Source organism: Xylocopa sonorina, chromosome 4, assembly GCF_050948175.1.
Source record: "Xylocopa sonorina isolate GNS202 chromosome 4, iyXylSono1_principal, whole genome shotgun sequence".
Classification (NCBI taxonomy): domain Eukaryota; kingdom Metazoa; phylum Arthropoda; class Insecta; order Hymenoptera; family Apidae; genus Xylocopa; species Xylocopa sonorina.
The window spans coordinates 11,377,479-11,397,831 of record NC_135196.1 but is presented as its reverse complement, the minus strand read 5'-3'; the positions used below and the strand labels follow the sequence as shown (position 1 = coordinate 11,397,831).

The 20,353-nt window shown below is 39.0% G+C and overlaps 3 protein-coding genes across 5 annotated transcripts; all 3 read left to right on the top strand.

The window, feature by feature from the left end:
• The first annotated feature begins 89 nt into the window (after positions 1 to 89).
• Positions 90 to 2,297, top strand: LOC143423296 (GDP-D-glucose phosphorylase 1). The gene is made up of 5 exons (XM_076894520.1): positions 90 to 315; positions 548 to 828; positions 1,056 to 1,158; positions 1,354 to 1,660; positions 2,135 to 2,297. The coding sequence occupies exons 1-5, from the start codon at positions 127 to 129 to the stop codon at positions 2,275 to 2,277; spliced, it is 1,023 nt and encodes a 340-aa protein (XP_076750635.1). The 5' UTR covers positions 90 to 126; the 3' UTR covers positions 2,278 to 2,297.
• A 25-nt stretch (positions 2,298 to 2,322) lies between these two features.
• LOC143423297 (uncharacterized) lies at positions 2,323 to 4,275 on the top strand. The gene is made up of 2 exons (XM_076894522.1): positions 2,323 to 2,375; positions 3,612 to 4,275. Exons 1-2 carry the CDS (start codon positions 2,328 to 2,330, stop codon positions 3,960 to 3,962), a joined length of 399 nt encoding a protein of 132 aa, XP_076750637.1. The 5' UTR covers positions 2,323 to 2,327; the 3' UTR covers positions 3,963 to 4,275.
• A 4,827-nt stretch (positions 4,276 to 9,102) lies between these two features.
• Positions 9,103 to 18,729, top strand: LOC143423295 (regulator of G-protein signaling 11). 3 transcript variants are annotated; one of them, XM_076894519.1, is made up of 15 exons: positions 9,103 to 9,244; positions 9,601 to 9,697; positions 9,785 to 9,835; positions 10,817 to 10,923; positions 11,104 to 11,220; positions 11,305 to 11,376; positions 11,504 to 11,698; positions 12,335 to 12,510; positions 12,677 to 12,750; positions 13,148 to 13,277; positions 13,357 to 13,578; positions 13,693 to 13,935; positions 15,360 to 15,676; positions 15,887 to 16,538; positions 18,581 to 18,729. In XM_076894519.1, the coding sequence occupies exons 1-15, from the start codon at positions 9,176 to 9,178 to the stop codon at positions 18,639 to 18,641; spliced, it is 2,583 nt and encodes an 860-aa protein (XP_076750634.1). In that variant the 5' UTR covers positions 9,103 to 9,175; the 3' UTR covers positions 18,642 to 18,729. The 3 variants fall into 3 exon arrangements, with proteins under 3 accessions (XP_076750634.1, XP_076750633.1, XP_076750632.1); XM_076894518.1 differs by having other exon boundaries at positions 10,814 to 10,923; XM_076894517.1 differs by having other exon boundaries at positions 9,601 to 9,835; positions 10,814 to 10,923.
• The last annotated feature ends 1,624 nt before the right edge of the window (positions 18,730 to 20,353 follow it).

The window sequence follows — 20,353 nt, the reverse complement described above, 5'->3', positions numbered from 1 at the left end:
ATTTCTTTGTGTTCGCTATAATTATGAGTTAATTTAAACTTGTTATTGTAGTAATTCCAATTAAATAGTTTCAAGCTCTCGGAATTTAAGTTACAAAGTATTCAAGTGTTACTTTCAAATAATATCATGGATGATAGTTTTGGTGCTCAGGTGAATAATGTTTTTATACAAAACATTGATAAAGACGAGAAATCTAATTTTGATGTTATGTTAAGAGATAAATGGCTAGAGGCTCAAAAGAATGGTGCATTTCGATATATATTGAACATTCAAGATTTTAAAATATTGAATGGAAAATATCAGTTCTTAGCACAGGTAATACATTCTAGTATTCAACAACTTTTTAAATTTCTTAAGCTTGAAAAATGAGGAATTCAACATTTTACTTAAATTGTAGTAAAAAAAATTATAATGGATGTATTGCATGATTTAATCAGTGATATCTTTTTGTTAATAATGATAATTTCAGTAAATTGTAAAGATTTCATATTATAAGTATATTATATACAAGTTCATATTATATGTACATATATGTAATTAATTTCAGCTGAACATTGATCGTGGTTCTAATAGGCGGTCTCCAGAAAGACTTACATCAATGAAACAGCCTTTCGATGACAAGCATTTTAATTTCACAAAACTTCTACCACAGGAAATAATAACAAGTGTAAATAGCACAGAGGAAGATTATACAATTGCAATTAACAATAGTCCATTTGAGTATTGTCATTCTTTGCTATTGCCGGAAAGGAATAAAAAGTTACCACAAATTGCAACAAAGTATAGTCTATTGAAAGCTATTGAATTATTTTCATTAAGTTCCTCTCCGTAAGTATATTTAATATTAGAAATTAAACTAAACTATTAATTCTGAAACATTCTCGCAATCAGATTCATCTGATTGATTGTTGTATAATTGTAATAATTCTTACATATATATAAGCCAATTGTCAGAATATATATCGTACCTATAATCACAAACTTACAAAATCCTTTAAGGAAATAAAAAGTTGTAAATAATTAAAGTAAAAAATTTGATTACATGATGCTTTCAGATATCTGAGGGTTTGTTTTAATAGTCTTTGTGCTCATGCGTCTGTGAACCACCTTCACTGGCACCTCTACTACTTAAATAAGCGGATGTTATTGGAATATATTGTAAATAAATTTATTGCTTTTTCTTTTCACATGTATATTTAAAAACATGTAAACTGTATATCAAACAGACGTAAAAGTCTATAAAATCAAAACTTACCCTTGCATATATCTCTCTCAAAAATGTTTAACTTTTATCTGAAATATTTAGACAGGTCATAATAATTCATCACTAATACCACTGTTACTATTTTCTAGGACCTTAAAGAATATGCTGGTCCTGTACAAATATTGGACAACTACCCAGCAATGGGATATTGTATACAATATTCCAATTTTCAGAGCATAGATGATTTTGCTAACTGGGCGCTTTTAATAATAAGCTATTTACAAAATGCAGAAATAGCGCACAATGTTTATATTACAAGGGCAAGACTAAATATTGAGGAAGAGTATAAAAATTTAAGAATATACATTTGGGCTAGGAAATCTGTTACATGTACAAAAAATACTGCTGCTTTCAATTCTGCAGCTTGTGAACTTTTTGGACATCTATCAATAAAATGTGAGTAACTTTTACCATACATATACAAAGTGCTTTATATCCACACTGCAAATATAATACTGCCTTCACGACTCCGACTTTCTTAATACTATCATAGAAATCGTAAATTTCTAATCAGCTTTCGCCCAATATAGAATCTCCTCACATGCTAGGTTGCTGTTACCAAGATCACTTTTTTCTTCCCATTGTTGGTTCTTCTCTATATTGTTAGTCCCATTAGAAATATAGTTACACTGATGTGTAGCAGCTATTCTGAAAGACATGTCTATATTATTTCCAATTGCCGTTACTTGGGAATATAAGCGTCAGTGATAAAACGAAGATTGCGACCGAAATATTTTCTGAGCCGCATTTTGCATACTCAGACTGTTTCGTTGCCGTGTTCGTTGTTATTTTTAAATCAACTTGTCTCTAGTGAAGTGGATATAAAAAATCCTGGTAAATTAAAGAATTATTTTTTTATATATGTTGTAGCTGTAGAAATATATAAGAATTTATCGGAAGAATATGTAACACATATGTTTCGGGAAGCAACTGAAGAAACGTTCTATTCAATCTTTACTAAAATACAAAATTTAATAGAGGAAAAATTAAAGGAGAATAAGTCTAGCATATAAATATCGACATTACAAATCGCAAGGACTGATTAACACAAAAACGTGTTCTGATGTACAAACAGCATAAAGAAAAAGGGAATGATTATTTTTCACTTCAGGTAAAAATATGTATTACTTTACAACTTTATGCTTACATAAATGTACAACATGTATACCTCAGAATATAAATAAAAATATATTAATTTATTTCAAAGAAAACAGAATGATAGCAAATTTAAAATGAAAACTATTTTTAATGAAATATTATATATGAATGAATAAAAACTATTAAATTTTATTTCAATTTTATTTATATGAAATGATAAGCATATATAGAAAACTAGAAATTAACATAAGTACTATTTGTATATACACTATGATAACTATTCTCCCAACTACTCCAGTCTCCATTTAAATTACCAATTTATTAGAACTTACCACCTGGCGAGTAAAAGTTATCATCACTTATAGCCCTCCTGCAACATCTTTTCCACAGTTCACCAATTTGTAACTTCTTCAGACGCTTCTGTCCGCTACGAAGTACCAGCAATGAATGGCACTCGACCAGAAATATGCAGTCGTTATATATTCACCGCTACCCCTACCATCTCTCCCATCGTGATTCGCCGACTCTCGTCTCCTTCGGAGATCTGTCCGGTACAACGTCTAAGTACTGAAAGAGGTTGTACCTGGAATGCATCGTCCTTATATGTCCACAGTTACCTCCCACTCTGTTATCTTCCTAACGGAATGGCGTGCGCAAAACTCCAGTACGTATATATATACTGATCCTTAATCAATAATTTTCCAGAACAGTAACGTATTAACGTACCGGTTCCTAGTACGGATTACCATTACTAAATAAAATGTATGTTGGTATGTTAACATAAAGCAATTATTTTCCAACAAGAACCAAATTACATCATTGCTCCACAGGATGTTTCATCAACACGGTTGATCTACCAAAATCAAATAGGATCTACAGACACCCTTTCTCGTGTACATTTTTCCAAAACTTCTTTCTTATTTACCATTATTTTGTTCATACGTATCTGAAAAATATAAAATAATTATTTTGAGTTTTCGAAATTTCAAGGTAACAGGATACAAGGTAGTCTTGTTCAAATGGACAAAACGCATGGTACGAAACATCACGAATTACCTTAAATGAGAGTTTATCAGTAGAAACAATAACGTAAAAAAGAAAGGCCTAATAGAATTTTAGCGAAAGAATTAGTGGAAACATAGGTGATACCAACAAGAATCAGTATATCCTTTGTATTCTTCGATATATTAATATTCAGTACATTGTATACACATAAACACACATGCACATAATTTGATATACGTTACAGTATGTAAGTCAACTGAGATTCTCATTATCCATATATGCGACGGTCATCGATAACGTTCGGAGTAATCCGACCTCTTCGCTCGCTGAAAGGGTGACAGAATCAAGCAGTTGGGGAGGCTGCGGAAGCTTTGAGGGGGTGCCGAGCAACTCCGATCCTCGGCTGGAAGTGCGCGGTAACATTCGACGAACAGACACGAGAAAATCCGAAGTCAGACCGAGCGGAGGACGTTCTACGACGACAGCGACATGTTCGCGGGGTTCGACCTCCGTGAAATTAACATTGAATTTTGTATACGGTATCGACGCTGACAGATCTGCGTGGTCAATAATCGGCCTCTACCGTCGCCGATAATGAAAGACAGTGGCGGTGAAAAGTGACGTGAGGAATCATCTTCACAGAAAAAGTCAGTATTTTCGCAGTGTGCGTTTCGTGCATGCAAGTGTATTCCACCGGGAGGGTTCGCATAGCTATACTAAACGTGCGTGTGTGTATATACGTGCATGTATGTATACCAAGGGTTTGTGCACATAGAGATACACAGATATAATATGAAGAATCGCAATAGAGGTGTATGGAGCGCGGCAAAATATTCTCCTACTAGTCTCATCGTCGGTTAGCTATTCCTTCTCTTTTTCCTTCTTGCCAGTTTTTTTTTCTTTTCTTATTTTCTTCTTTTCTCTGCAATCCCCACCTTGCGGTTTAATATCCCCGTCTTCGTCTACCCGACAGTGGCTCTCCCCGTCACCGTCGCTGTTGCCGTCGAAAATATGTTCGGCATAGAAGCGTTAACGGCATCGCTGTCGTGGTTCGTAGTGGTGCTAGTGTCTGTACTGCTGGTGGTGCTGTTGCTGCTGATGAGAATGGTGTAGCGCGAGTGTGCGCGTGTGGTGCTGCCTCGACGGCATACAGTGCGGACGGTGGCTTTAGATTCGAAGCTGCGGAAGAAAGGCCGCGAGCTCGGCCGTGCTCCGATGGCCTGATATACACTACGGGACGCGTACATGAAGCTATACTGCCCTGACTCGTCGAGTGAGTAGTAATTATCGCATTGTGATTGGACATCTCCGAGTTAATGCAACGATCGAGCAAACTAAATCCTTGAGAGAACTTCTGCTCTACCTACCCCCTTCCGTCTACTCTCTAATCTTTTCACGTACTATCGCAGCGATGCTGTCAACATTGCTTCGTCCTTGTTCTTGAAAATTCCTCGAATTTCCATGCCTGCGACATTATCTGTGTCAAGAATGTCGTAGCTGTTATGCGCATTTCATCGAGCAAATTTTCATCTCGCTTATCAAGGAATTTCATCGATACACATACGCATATATATATGTATATATATATATGTCTACATACGAACCGGTCTCTTACACGACCATATTATTATTGCTTCTTTCCGTTTTCTCCTTTCTTCTTCCCTTATTACCATCCCCGTCGCGATTGAATTAATTGCCGCATCATCATCGTTCGAGAATGTCGAAGTCATTGAATCGAAGAAACGACAGAGAAATAAAAAAAAAGTGATCGTCACAGTGTTGTGAACTTGACATACTGCAACAACAGTTCTGCATGTCGCATAATTCTCTCTCCTCTTCCTTTAGAAAGGGATAAGAGAAAGATGAAACGCGTCTAGTAAAATATCGCAGGAAGGAGTTGTAATAAATATCGACCATATATTTCAACGATGAACGAAAGCTTAAAGAAAGTGAACCGGGTCACGACGCAGTTTGACGACGCGCGTTTCCAAAATAGATGGGGGATACATGGAAAAACGTCGAAAATTTAATAGCAAACCGGACACGTTTGTAATAGAATACGTATAATAAAATTGAATCGACGTTGCGCGCTTCGACGCATGTATTATACGATAACTCTACGTTTTTGTTGCCAAAAGTTGAACGCGAAGTGGAAACTATCGCTGCTAATTTTCGACCGGTACAATTTCAGAACTATTAGTAAAAGCAGTTTGTTATCATTGTCGCATTGTGTATTTGGTTTCGCCATTGCTATAGTAACGATTCAACGAAACTCTAACGATGCGAATGTACTTCCGTATTATCGAGCTGCACCCCTCCGCCCCCGACTCTTTGCAATTGTCCTCCTCTGTTATGGCCGTTCGTTTTTTATCGAGCTCTATCACATAACGTATGAACTATCTATTCTAACTGTCCCAATCGTGCAATTTTTTTTACGACAATCAATAAGAGGTCTTATTAACGAAAGTTTGCCCGTATTGAACGTACAATGTGTCTCGCTCTGATAACGAAGCCACCCTTAGATTGTTAAATATTGCACAGGATATTAAAATAGATTCAAAAAATTTTCTTTTCGCATCGCATCGAGATTTGTTTCTTTTGTTTCACCGAGCCGAGTCTAAGTTCGTCTCTGGACCAATAATAGCATTTGTTTACATAGAAATACGTCAGCTGAACGTGTAGTTATTTTGTGTACTGCAAAACACGAAGCAATACGGGACATAAAAAATGATTTTGAAAAAGGGACCAAAGAACTTTCGTTTACTATCGAAAAGCATATTTAACGAACAAATTTATCATCTAATAATATAATATTTTTTACTATTCCATGTATCTTTATTTCTAGATAAGCATTCAAAGGTAGCTTTTTACGTAGCTGCAAATAAAATTTTCTTGATCAAAATCGATTACACTTATTAAAACATATGAAATTTGTGGGAGAAGTATATAATACCATACAAACAACCGATTACTACGTATTAATCAGACTATAATTAATTATTGCCAGGCAATCGTATACCTGTAGAAAGCAAAGAAATCAATTTGAACGCGTATTTTCTTAGAATTGAACGTAAAAGTGACAACTGTTATACATTGCTCGATTTACAATGTAGAAGATTGTAACATACTGTGAATAAAAATATATTATTCTGTAAGAAGAGAAGGTTTGTTCATTTCTAAACGTATTCGTATTATCATTCGTAATATGCATTTACATGTTACACTCTAAGATTGATATCTCGTCTGCTGTTTACAGATACCTGTGAAACACTTGGTGATTTATGCTCCGTTTCAAGTCTTATTAGAGAGCACGTGTGATCAATAATTGAGCAAATAGTCGATACCATTGGAAAGTGATTAGAAAGCGAGACTTCACCAAAATGCCAGAGTTGTTCCATACCCTTCGCCGCAGTTAGTTCGTGTTGTACAATCACTCTAAATATTTGAATAAGTCTAAAGAAAAAGGAGGTCGCGCGGTAAAGCGATGCAGCCTGGATTGAATGAAGGATGGAAATAAGAAATCGTTGGATTGGAATACTACAATTAACTGTATCGGGCATTTAAATGATTCTATTACGTTGAACCAGAACGAATGTATCTTTTTCGTTGCAGAAATTCTTTCTGATCTGCACGGTGGAGATTCTGTCAGGGAAAACGAACCATAGTATACACGTGGATAGTGCCTACTGGCCAAAATATCCTAGAATCGTAAATTATACCCCCGAGAAGTAACTCCGTACAATGCAGTATACTGCAGAGTCTGCATTCTATTCAAGAATTTCATATTCTAAAAAAAAATGATGACTCATGACTGACGGTATTCTATTTAGAAATGAAAAATCAGCTTGCGTTAATCACTCTTTGAAATATTTCGATTTTCTTCCTGTATCTTGATAGGCATCGATGTTTTAGAACTTCGCGTGGTCGCGGTGAAATGGATCGTACTAGCCGAAGGCTGCGGTGCTTATCGTCCTGTAATTCTGCAAACCTTCGTGACGAGACACTGGAAACATACTTACAAGAAACATTGGCCGCAAACAGTCCAGTTCATATTTAAGTAAAACTGTAAACTCGTAGTGCAGCCAAATATTATACGTAGGTATTTTTTTAACCGCGATGAGGTGGAGGGGTGCAACCACCCTCCAAAGTTAAATTGCCAGTGATATCACCGAAGCTGTTGGATATAGAAAAGAAAAAATGAAAATTAAACAATGTTCAAATGATTTTCAAACTAATTTCTACCGCTCGCACCAGTCATCTCCAACAAATTCTACAATGTACATAATTACTCTATATCTATTTCACATGTAAAAATCTTTCATCTCGCTGTAGCGAGAACGGGGACTAGTTCTGAGAATCTAGAACCAGAGCTATTGTACGATCCATATCCGAAGTAGAGTAATAACTCTTGCAGTCGTGTTTCGATGTGAAATCAATAATAAAATCGGGAATTAATTCGTTCTAAAGCAACGAGAGGAAGATGTCAGAAAGAAATGAATCTTGTTCTGGACGAGAAATCTTCGAAACGTATTGTTCTGTCCCTTCGGAGGAACGGTCGGCCGGGTGGTGTAACTATGAGTAATCGATGAAGGTGATTGCAGCCCCGCCCCTCTGATTTCGGTATCATCGTCGGTTAAAGCGTGGCTCGGATGTAACTTCGAATTAAAATTACTTTGATCTCGATTGTAAACATCCGACGGTCCGTTCCAAACTACGTATAGTTTTGCGCTGGAAACAAGTTTCAGTTAAATTAGGTCAGGTCGGGTATGCACTTGCGAGACCAAACATCAAAGGCCTCGTAAGGTAGAGTTGTGACGTCTATTAGATCATACGCTGCCAATTAATAATGGAACGATAATGACCGATAATGTACATCGCGCATAAAGGAGATTTCAAGAGCATCCCCGGTTGTTTCTCGGTAAATATTATTTCTTAATGACAAGCGGCGGGTATTCGAAATGTGCTCGCGGTCTTGCGCGAGAATGGATCAAGGCGAAGAAAACTGTGACTTTTTCCGCGCGAGGAGCATTCCGATATTTCAGCAACCAGGTCAAACCTGAAAATCGATGCAATCGACATTAAGAGCTACGTCTAGAGTAATTACATACATTTTGCTTATATCTATACACGGTTTGTAAACCCTGCCGACTTTTATCGGAGTATCACAAGCGGTTTGCGTAAGAGAATTGCAATTTTGGTGACTATTAACTGTATTCTAAATACTTTAACGCGTCGATCTATGCTATCTAATTTCTTAAAATACTACAAACCCATTCGCACTATAAGAAATCAGTGATATAAACGACATTTTATTTTAAACGTCGCGGAAGCGGCGAGTCTATTTGTACCTATCTTCTTTTTAATAATGCGCGGTACTTCTCCCACGCAAAATGCGACAGAGGGTAGTAAACCTTAGTATTTTATGTAACTTTGTCTTATCTGATGCTGGTATCGATTATTGCTTATACTTGAAGTTAAGATGCACTCGATTGCGCTTCATGTCATAAAATCTTCAATCGAATCGTAGATCGAACTCGTCTTAATACTCGTCGTATCATCGAGTGTGCCAAGTGGGAATGAAAGTTTTTATTAGAGAAAAAAAGAAAGCAGATGTACACGTGCACGATCCGAGGGAAAAATAATTTGTTGAAATTTTCAGTGGGTGTGTGGGGGTGACTGGAGTGATGGGATGGGGCCTGAGCCCCATGGAGTTCGGGTAGACCCGTCTCCGGCCCAACTCCCCAGCCCCCTCCGCCATCAATATCGCCATAGCTCCTGCCAGCGTCGCAGAGGGCCGCATCGATCGCGATGGAGGCCTCTAGTAATCAACAACAGAAGAAGGAGCCACGTGTTCACAGGCCTTGCGCCTTCGACAAGGTACATGGATCTCTTGATTTTGAATATCAAAGTCATGAACATCGAGAAATGCCCGTTGTAATAGAACATCGTCATGTACCTAACGTGTCGTTAATTACATCCGTAATACCGTAGATCTAATTGCAATTACGAATAGCTGTATAAAGCTACACTGGCTTTTGACCTATCGACACACTGGTTATTGGCTTTTGCATATTTTTACGGATCTGGCCGCGCGACTGACAAGTTAACATTTATTTCTGATGAATTGTAACACAGTCACCTGATAGGCGTCTTCGAAAAATATAAAAATCCCCGACGAGATGCTAGATCGTAGCTTTAACGGACATTTAATCGCTTTGGTATCTTAATTACAGATGGAGGGGCTGGTGCGGGAGATGCAAGACCCTGAGAACGGGGTACCCGTGCGCAGCCAGAAACAATTTCTTACCTCAATTCCCTCAGCTTTCATGGGTGAGTGTCATCGGTACCTGCGTTGTGGAGTAAGCGTAACCGGCCATCACGGCCAGGACACTACAGTAGGCTGCCTGCGTGTTGCAGGTTACGACCTCATCGAGTGGCTGATGGAGCGGCTTTCCATCGAGGAATCAGGTACGAAATTTGTATATGAGTCGGACCTTCTCTTGGTACCTCGATTACCGCGTTTGTCGTACTGCGCGATCTTTTCATAATTGTCGATGACAGTGGCCATTACAGCGTTGGGTTTCTATTGAGTGAGATATCGGCTAATTGATATTTGGAGTACCGGAATCCGATCAATAACGACTCGCTTCACGTTCATCCATTGATTAGTGTTTTATTGACGTGGGTTCCATCAACACCCAGTTACTTCACGATCCAGTGCCGGTTCATCTGTACACTTGAAAAAAGTAAAAGAGTTGCCAATCAAGGGATGTACATAATATAGTAGAACATAAAAGCCAAGAACCGGATAAACATCTCCACGACGATTATATTTTTCTCGACGCATCTGAAGGAGTAGGAAGAACTTTGATTCTGATTGTAGTGTCTCAAAAAGAGGCGTCTACTGAGGGGTGCTCCAGCACCCATCGTTAAAGGGACAGTTTCTCTAATGACTGTCGCTGGGGGGCCGCCACAGTAGGGCCCTTGTTTTACGAAGAGAAGGGGTTGAAAAGTGAAACTTCCCTGAGGCTTCAACGTCTCGTACCACCGTCATCATTTAAAAGCCGTGTGCGATGATCAAATTCCCGTGTGTTTCACGAACCCGCTGTAATTTCACGGTAGATACGTGAACTATGTTTGAATTACTCGCGGTAGGTGCACGAGGACGCGATATAGACGGGACGCACAGTGTCGTATCGAAACTCTGGTAAATTGTCTTACGTTGAGAAGCTTTTGAATAATAAAATTTCGACGAATAAAACCTGTTGGTACGAGGAATCCACTTTTTCAGCGGCCTTAGCGATTGATCGACAAGAGCCGTTCAATATATTTGCACGAAGTCAGTGGTTACGCGTTAATTTGCAATTGTGACTAAGTATGTCACTTGATGCTCTGTACGAAATTCAACAATTTCGTCAGGTATGAAAGGAATTGTTATGTTGACAGTAGAGGCGGTCCATATTGCCAATCAGCTCTGTCAGTATGGCTACTTCTTCCCGGTGAATGACTCCAAGACGCTAACTGTAAGGGATGATAGCTCTCTGTATAGATTTCAGGTACCGTATGTCTCTTATAAAAATAGTCGTTTAGAAGCATCGAAATATTAGAAATTCGAGAGAACGCGGCACGATTAAGTCGAAGCCAATTGTAAACTAAAGTAAAAAAAGAAATCTTCGTATATTCTTATTCTATTTTCGAACGATTAATGTAGATAACTTTCTTTATTTATTAAATAGAATCCATGTTATTGGCCATGGCAACATAGAACCCCTGATAATGTGGAATACGCTATTTACTTAGCTAAGAGAACACTAAGAAACAAGCAACGCCATGCTCTTGAAGATTACGAGATTGTATGTAAATTTTGATCGTTTTATTCTACGGACGAACGATACACGTTCTTACATGCGTTATTAGCAGCAAATTTATCTTCTTAGGAAGCTTTGAACAGCCTACGTAGGAGCTTGCAGAACAAATGGGATATTATACAAGTTCAAGCCGAAGAACAGGTGAATTGATCACTGTCATAGATCATTATTGTTAAATTTAGTTTCATTTATACTTGGTTAATTAAACGGATCTCACACCGGTTTCAGCGTTACGACTTGTTCAATTGTTGTTCATTTGTGGGTGCAGGTACGCTTAGCAAAGGAACGGAAAAAAGGGGATAAGATAGTAAGCGATTCTCAAGAACGAGCATTTTGGAGGGTTTACAGGCCACCACCCGGTTGTTTAAGTAGTCTCGAAGTAGCACCCGTACCTACACGTTTTCGCCCTGGACTTTTACGTCCCCCATCGCGTAAACGTACTTTGACCGATCTGCAGCGCGAGGTAAACTTTTTTTCGTCTACTCTAAACCGGTTTCTACATTCTAGCCGATAAATGGACAAATTTGAATATAAGCTTTACAGCGTAACAGCGTTGTTGGATGTCATTCGGTAATAAAAAAAATAAAGATGACACTAGAATGTATACACACCACACCAGCCACTCTTGGGACAAATTTTAAGATGGACTTTTAAAACTGTAATGTGATCGAAATCAAAAATAACGAAATTATTTTTGTAGCTCTGTTTTCTTTAGCTACGAACCAATCAGAATTCGGTTTTTGGGAGCTTGAGACGATAGAGAAATTCCAACCGCAGATCAATAAAGTCGCGGCGCATACAGTGGTCCTCAATTTCAACGACAGATGCTTAGCAACCTAGCTCAGATCTAGCTATAGAAAAGAATTCGAGAACTCGAAATAACACTGCGACGTTTTCTAAAATAACCACTTAAGATTTGCTCTCTACGAGTAAACCAACACCGTGCACACTCAAAGACCTAGCTGAGAAGGCTTAGAATCTTATTAAATATATAATATATTTCTTTTGTTAATAAAATGAAGATAAAGTGGATTGTGTGATAATACTTTAAATGTATGTTCTTATAACAGCAATACATGTATTTTTGTTAAACCGCTAGGTGGCCATTTTAAAGAACAGTTTAACTCGCACGAGAATCAAGGTCTCGGCTGCTATTGAAAATTTCAAATCATACTTCGAAACGTACGTGGAATACGATCCGATGTTTGTACAGCCACAACCTTCCAATCCATGGATCACCGACGATCAAATATTTTGGCAGCTAAACAGTCCTCTGTTAGTATTTCACGCATAATTAGAATTCTTTGCATACATATATCGTACATACCCTATGATGATCTATCTAAGCGCAAAAAGTATACAAATACGCGGCATAGATGCTCGTATCGATTATCGGACGCCTCATTAAGTCCCTCTGATTTGTTTCATTTGCTGCATGCAGGGTGGAAGTTCCTACAGAGAAGCGCGTTAAACGTTGGGCGTTATCAATGGAAGAGTTAATGTCCGATCCTACAGGTGAATATCTTTTAATCTTATTCTACACGTAGATGCGAGGCATAAATGCAAGAGAGTCTAAATACTTATATCTTCTTTACTTTCTCCGAAGAAGCGTTCCCATTCCATTCTGACCAATTAGCCCTTTGCACTCGTTAACGATGATGTCTATTTGTATCTACCAGCAATAGAAAATTTCCACTTCAATAAGAAAACTTCAGGAGAGCATGCATTTCTGGAAAAGTTCCAGTGGAATTAAGTTTAATTGCTAATCGACTCCGATGTCCCCTCAGGGGGACATCTGAGTGCAAAGGGTTAAACTCGCGTACTTGCAAAGACAAAACGCGTATCGCCTGGCATGTTCACTATTTTAAAGGTAACGAGAATTTCATCTCATAATAATACATCCCATTTGTAGGCTTGCAAGAATTTACGAATTATTTGAAAAAAGAATACAGCCATGAAAATATACGATTCTGGTTAGCGGTTAAAGATCTGAGGCACAGTTTTCAAGCGCAAATAGCCAACAAAGTAAACGAGATCTTCAAGTACGTACGGTAGCATGATTGATTTGTACATCGTGAGCGTGTATACCATGCAAAGAACTTGCCGATTTAATTATTTCAGAGAATTCCTGGCACCTGGAGCTCCGTGCGAAATAAATATTGACGGGAAAACGATGGAGAAAGTTCATCAAGAAATGAAAAATCCAAGTCGATTTACATTCGATTCCGCCGCTGAACATGTATATACATTACTTCTGAAAAAGGATTGTTATCCCAGATTTATTCGTTCCGATCAATATCGAAATCTTTTAGCCGCTGGTGTGCAACCGTTGCAGAAAAAGTGGTACGTTGACGATATTTTATATATTTAATAAAAATTAAAAAAAAAACCCTGAAAACTTACAAAAACTGCTCTATATTTAAGTGTAACGTTTCATTAATCCCTGGTCTTCCATAGGTTTTTCAGCTTCGGTGGACAAGCGAAAAAGAAAATCTCTTCTACCTCAACCCCGATAACTAGCGCCTTGCAACAACACGCTGTAGGTAGCGGAGGAAGCAGTAGTAAACGCAGAGGAAGCGATCGAAGCCTCTCCGGATCTGCACACGAATTAGCTGTCTGTGGTGTTGCTCGAGATACAACTTCGATGCCCAAAGTGCCGCATTCTCACAGTCAGTCGAACCTCGCCGACATTCCATATAGGTAAACGATCAATTTTCTTCAACAGACGATACTCACCGAGTGCATATATACTCCCTCTTTGTTTTCGCACTCTTCTTTCTCGACTGTATTTGTTTCTCGTTTCTTTTCTTTTTTTTTTTTTTTTTTTAAATTTTATTCGAACGATTGTCACGGACATTTCTATGTAATTACGCAAAGGGTAGGGCGCATAATTTCCCTGTAATCTAACGAAATCGCGTTTTCCGAATGATAATCATCGGACATAGGCTTTATCGGTGCGGTATTTTCAGGGGAGATCTGGCTCGACTTGTAAAGATTTCTACAAGGCCTATTCCGCATAGTGTTCAGTAAGTTCTTGAAAGAAAAAAAAACTCCACAGCTCCCTTGCATAAGTATGCGAATACGAATTCTCTCGACTTCTTTGCTATGTTTCTTCTTCTTGTTACAATTTTTAATAAATCCTGTTGCTAAGTGTTTTCTCCAAGGTGTTGTTGGGCAATGTTGAAAAGCCGTTTCTTGTATGCAAAAACTTAATACTTTCTGACACTCTGCAGTTATTCTCGATGTACGAAGGATGATTGTATTTTGACTGACGTCTTTAAATACCATCTTCCAGTATCTGCGTCTTAACTAGTTGAATCCTGATATTGTGCCTTTTACATGCAGGAAGACGAGAAACAGACCATTTAAATACTTCCGTTGGGATCGATGATAGAAGATATTTAGATGAACTGTTTCTCCTGACACATTCTGTGTATCGTTTACTATCTTTCGCTAATTTGCCATCTTATTGTTATTGTGACGTATTCCCACTATTATAAATAATCATTTATTGTTGTTGTATCAATATTTCCCGCTGTACAGTTCTGTCATATGGCCCGGCAGTTATTGCGAGTGCAAGATATTTCGTATAATCCCTACAGAAATCTAGAACCGATCTGTTTCTTGCAATACAAACATACATACTTAATGAAACTCGCTCGTAAAGGTATCGAAATATCTTGTACAATCATTATCTTGTGGTCGTGCTACACTATTATTATCCTAAAGCAGCACACGTAACTCGTCCGCCTTTCGATTTTCATTTGACCAGTTCGAACAGTATCCAGTTTTAAAATTGGTCCCCTTCGGGAGCCATCCACTTGGTCCCCTTAAAATATAATAATTAGATTACCATCGGTTGTATTTCACCCCTTTGTTACCATTGAAACTGGTATTCTTCTCTCCCCTAAACACAGTTGCATCGGCTCTTCCTGGCAGTTAAATAAAACGGAACGACGATTAATCCCCTCTGTTCGAAATGTAATTTCTATACACCGGAGAAAGAGTCCGGTGTCTATTATTTGCATGAACCCACCGACACATTGAAACAAAAGACGGCGTGGTATTTCGCCGAGACTGGAGAAGGTGAAAACTAAATCATATAATGAAGTTTCTGTTGTCAGGGATGCTGGCACATCGGAAACGGTGACTCGCCCTATGGACGACGTTTGCCCGTGGGACGTGGCCCCAGGGCACGTCGCAAACATCGCGCCGCCGCCGAATCCGTTGTCATCCGGGGTGATATCGTCGGCTGAGAGCCAAACGGAGGAGAGCGGCGGCCTGATCGGGCATTCGCAGTCGATCGAGGTCGCGCGTACGTCCCGAAAAAATTCAACGCCATTGGATTCTTGTAGTTCCTCGTCCGATGTCAGTCTAGCGGTAGCCGAAGCCTCAGAGAATCTTCGAAAGTCTTGTAGTTTGCAGCATAGCAGTAGCACAGGTAAATGCCCGCAGTTCGCTAACTAAACTTAACAACATCGCCTCTTCACTGATAAGAACGGTAGATCCGTGAGAGTTTCAACCATAAAATTTAGAATCTTCAAGAATTTGAGAAAAGTTGTAAGAGCTAATTTTCTTCTTACCCGATTCATATTTTACGACAGGCTAATGAAACAATCGATAATGTAACGACTACGCTTTTGTAACGCAGCTGGTGTAACGCCAACGGGCGAACGAATTAGCGGTGGACCCGTAATGACGACGCGAAATTATTCCATTGGCGGCACTAGCGGGAGAGTAAAACTGGCAGAGATCGGTAGGCCGTCCGCTTCGTCCTGTAACTATCCATCGCCGCAGCATTCGTTCGAGTATACCGGCGTGACGACCGAGAAATGGGAAACGTTCGCGGCGGCCAGGCGTGTGCCCGAGCTACCTGAAGCTAACACAGTGTCAAAAGTACCGTCGTTCGAAAAGGAGCCGACGGCGAGAACTTTGACCAAGGCTCCTTTGATAAGCATCAGCGCGATCGTGGGCGATCTAGCGTGCGACAGCCCGATCGTCGCGATCGAGGAACAAACGGAGGACGATCGTACAGAGGTGATAAAGGAGGAAGAGGCAGAAGTCGAGGCGGGAAAACGAGAATTAGAGCCTGATAAAGATGATAGAGCAGCTACCGCTGTTGGGGAATCGGCGATTTCGGCTCAAGTGGAAACGGAAGTGGCGGAGCCGCTGGAAGAGGCGCAGGTTGTTCCTGTCTGGGAGCCGGACACCCGACAGGGAGACCAAATAGCACCCGTCACCCAACCAGCTCCTCAACAAAAGCGTGACAATAACGTTAACGAAGTGTGCCCATGGGAAGACGAGTAAGTATACATTTTTCTACTGACAATTAGTCGGGTAGCATTCAACAGCGTGACTGATACCAGTAGCTATTAGTGGCAACAATTAGTCGAGTAGCATTCGACATGGTTTATGTGACTATCATTAATAGCTTTAGATTTCAACTCACACTCTATGCTTGTCAATGTAACATATACGTAGTTATATTTTAAAGAGGAGAAACGAGACACGTTTGTATTAGATAAGATCGATAAGCAAACTGAGAGAGGAAAAGCGCGCAAAAGCGTCCTCGTTTTCTTCTTTGCTGTCAGCTGATATCGAGTGCTGCGTTTAATAACGAACAGAGGAGCATCGATTTTTGTATTAATCGAGTATAATTGAAGAAAATTGTTATATTCCTTCTATCCTGACGATGCTTACGCTGTGGACGAAAAATCTAAAGTGTTGCGTTTAGTTCCTTGAATTGTCAGAGTGTTCAAGGAATTATACGGAGGACGACACAAGCGTCCAGCAAGGTTCTTCCATCCAATAAATATTTGACAATAACAATTACAATTCATTATCCTACGAATGTATCTCTTTTCACGCGATATTTAAAAAAAGCTTTGAGTGCATACAGTGTTATTGTTAAGATCGTTTAATATTTTTTACAATTGTGTATCTTCGGTCATGTTTTGTACAACAATATTTTTATTTCCCCGATCTGTACGTGTTCATTTAACATGTTCATTTAATCATCCTTCATACGAAATATAGATCGTATTTATATTGTACTTAGGTACGTACTTTTAAACCCCTTTTTCATCGCAACGATTGAAATTCCCTTGCTTCATTTTTTATACTTTGGAATTTACAATCGAAATTGAGGAATGCCATTATTAGCTTACCCCGAATGATTAAGAAGAATTAATTATGGGATAAAACAATTTTTGGAACGTGCATTAGGTACTTAATGAAAAAATGCAAAGTGAAGCTGACAAAAGTTTGGAAATGTATCTTGTACCAAGTGTAACGTGTAGTCTAACTTATTTTATCCATTCAACTCGATTGTGTTACAGTATTTTCTACAGACACGTTAATTAACGTACGGTAAGGAAATATGTTAGTAAGCTTCCCATTATGGACGTATCGAATTTGATAAAAACATATTTTATAGATATTTGATTTAAAATAAACACCACACACACCTTTATATCGACATCTTTTAATTTTCTCCAATGATTCTTTACTCATCCTTTGTTCTATTTTTATTATTAGATCACCTGCTATGTGTATCGTAATCCATGGTTATTAATAGGCTTTGTTGAGAGGAAAACGGAAGAATGGACCGGATGAAAACGGTTTCTCTTGCGAAGATTTGTTAAATCTTGATCTAGAAGTATAATCCAAGGAAATCTTCTAAATTAAAAAATTCTATATATCAGAGCAATGAAAAAAATTCATCTACAAAAATGTCGACTGAGGCTTGAGTACTAATTTTATGAATTGCTCGGTTTCTGACGAAATAGACAAGGGAAACGCCTGTAGGCGAGCAATCCTATTACACCACTGTGTGCAATTGATCTACTCTCAAGGGACTACGGTATTCTCTTTTAACTTATCCTACTCGACGACATTCGTCAAGGAGGATCACTTGATACAAATTCTTCTAAACGAATCTACTCGCATCATTTCGACACGATACAATGCAGAGCACGTAACAATTTATGTACACGATTACAAGTATAAAACTTAATGTATTCCGATACGACAGAAGCATACGTCGAACAGTTTCCGGGAAAATCATCGGCAATCTGCAAGTACAATATTAAAAATCTCAAATTCAATCCCTGCATTGGATTCAACCCAGCTCCATCCAGCTTTTTCACACGCAAAGACCATATCTGGCATTTTCGTAATTGAAAATTCCTCCATAGTATTCAAGTTTTCTTTCTTTTTCTTCGGCAATAGAAGCTTGCCAGGCTCTCGTTAATTCTACGCTGCTGAGTTTGAGCTGTGTTCGGTTAACGCGAACCTACCATGCTTAGATCGACTAACGTGCTGAACGTAAAAAAATCTGTTTCAGGGAAAACTGTAGAGTGGATGCGCCCTATGTGAAAACCTATGCGACTTTAGGTTATTTATAACTTGGCATTGGTACTAAATATACATTTCGCATACTCGCGACTTTAATTTCCATTTCACGCTTCACTTTACCGAGAGCCCGAGTGCCCGAACTGTTAACAAAAATGATCATTTCCCCCGCGTTGCCGCTTAATCCTGCAATCGAGAAACTTTTCAAAGTGCCATAAAGAGAGGATATTCGCTCGTGTCAATACTACAAAACACCTACGCATACGCGACAGACACAGATCTCAACAGGCTGCATGTAATCGACGTACATTTAGGGAACACCTTGTGATTAATTTCTCCCCGGAAATCGGTACAGAGCCAGCATAAGTATTCAATGGGAGGTGCTCTATACATGTATTTAATTTTTCCTTTTCTACGTTCAATCTGCCGAGCTATATTTCCGTTCAATTGAAATCAACACTTCTGCAAAAAGAAAAAAATAGAAGAGTATTAAATATAAAATTGCGTTCTCGGGGCGCCAGTCAACCATGAGCCCATTGACCGCGCCCAGAGCTCGCAAATAACTTTAATACTACTAAATTTCACGTGAAACCGTACCACGGAACATTTTTTATCCAATTCTACAGATTGGACAAGTTTCGTTCGATACGATTCTGTCGGAGGAATAATTGCACGTGTACAGCTGTGAGTCCCAATGATGTACTATACGAAGCGATTGAAAGCGTTGAAGTCACTCGAACGTTGCGATTGTTGTTTAAATTTAAGCGTTAGTCACGCGTTTAACCGATACAGTATAAGTCTGTCTAACGACAAGTGTTTAATGTAACCGTAGCAAGCTTACGCATTAACGCGTGTTACGTCCGCCTACGTAATTAAAAACGGCCTGTCGAGGGTCGAGTTTAAACGGCACGGCTGAGGACGAACCAACCGTGCAATTTCGATTTTAGAAGCTCGACACTAGGAAACCGTTACCACTCGCTGTTAGCAATTAGGTTGAAAATGAACACTAGACGAGGACAGAAGTGAGCAGGAGAGAGGTGTTGTAACAATAACGATTCGTTTGTTTATCGTATAAGATAATCGAACCCTGTTAACGCTGAAGACACTTGTTTAACGTGTAGCCTTCATATAATGCTAGTACTGGGTTCTCGGTACTGCAACTGCCCCAGTATCAAGATCCCCTAAGTATAAATTAATTTAAGTCTAAGTAAGAACGTTAAGTAAGAGTTCGACCCCTTAGAGGATATATTCGAACGTTCGTTGAATATCGTATTGGAAACGTCTTACTATTGTCATAGGGAGTAGGGAATTAATAATATCGAGAGACACTTAGCCGAGTAATTTTTATCGAAGTTCTACTGGAAAACGGACAGGAACATGGCTGTATAGAATAGAGAGGGTTTCAACGCTGTAATACTGTTCCTGTTCCATGAAACGTAGTGAGACTCGTAACGAAAGGAAACCCCGAAAGGTTGCTACAACGTATCGACGAATTCCGTCGCTTATCGCAGCTATCGAAGATAGATGGAACGAATCGACAGGATGTAAATTTAATACGATGTTTCTTGGATTAATTTCATTCGTTTCTAAAGGTCGCACGCGACGATGGGAACGAAAATCGGCTGCGAAAGTTCGGGCACTCGAGGCTAACGTTAAGAGATCTAACGAAATCCAATGCACACCGTACATACCGATCATAACGAATCTACGGCGTATCAAGCAGGATCCATTCTGTTAATCGTCGCGTGAACCAATGATAATTGCA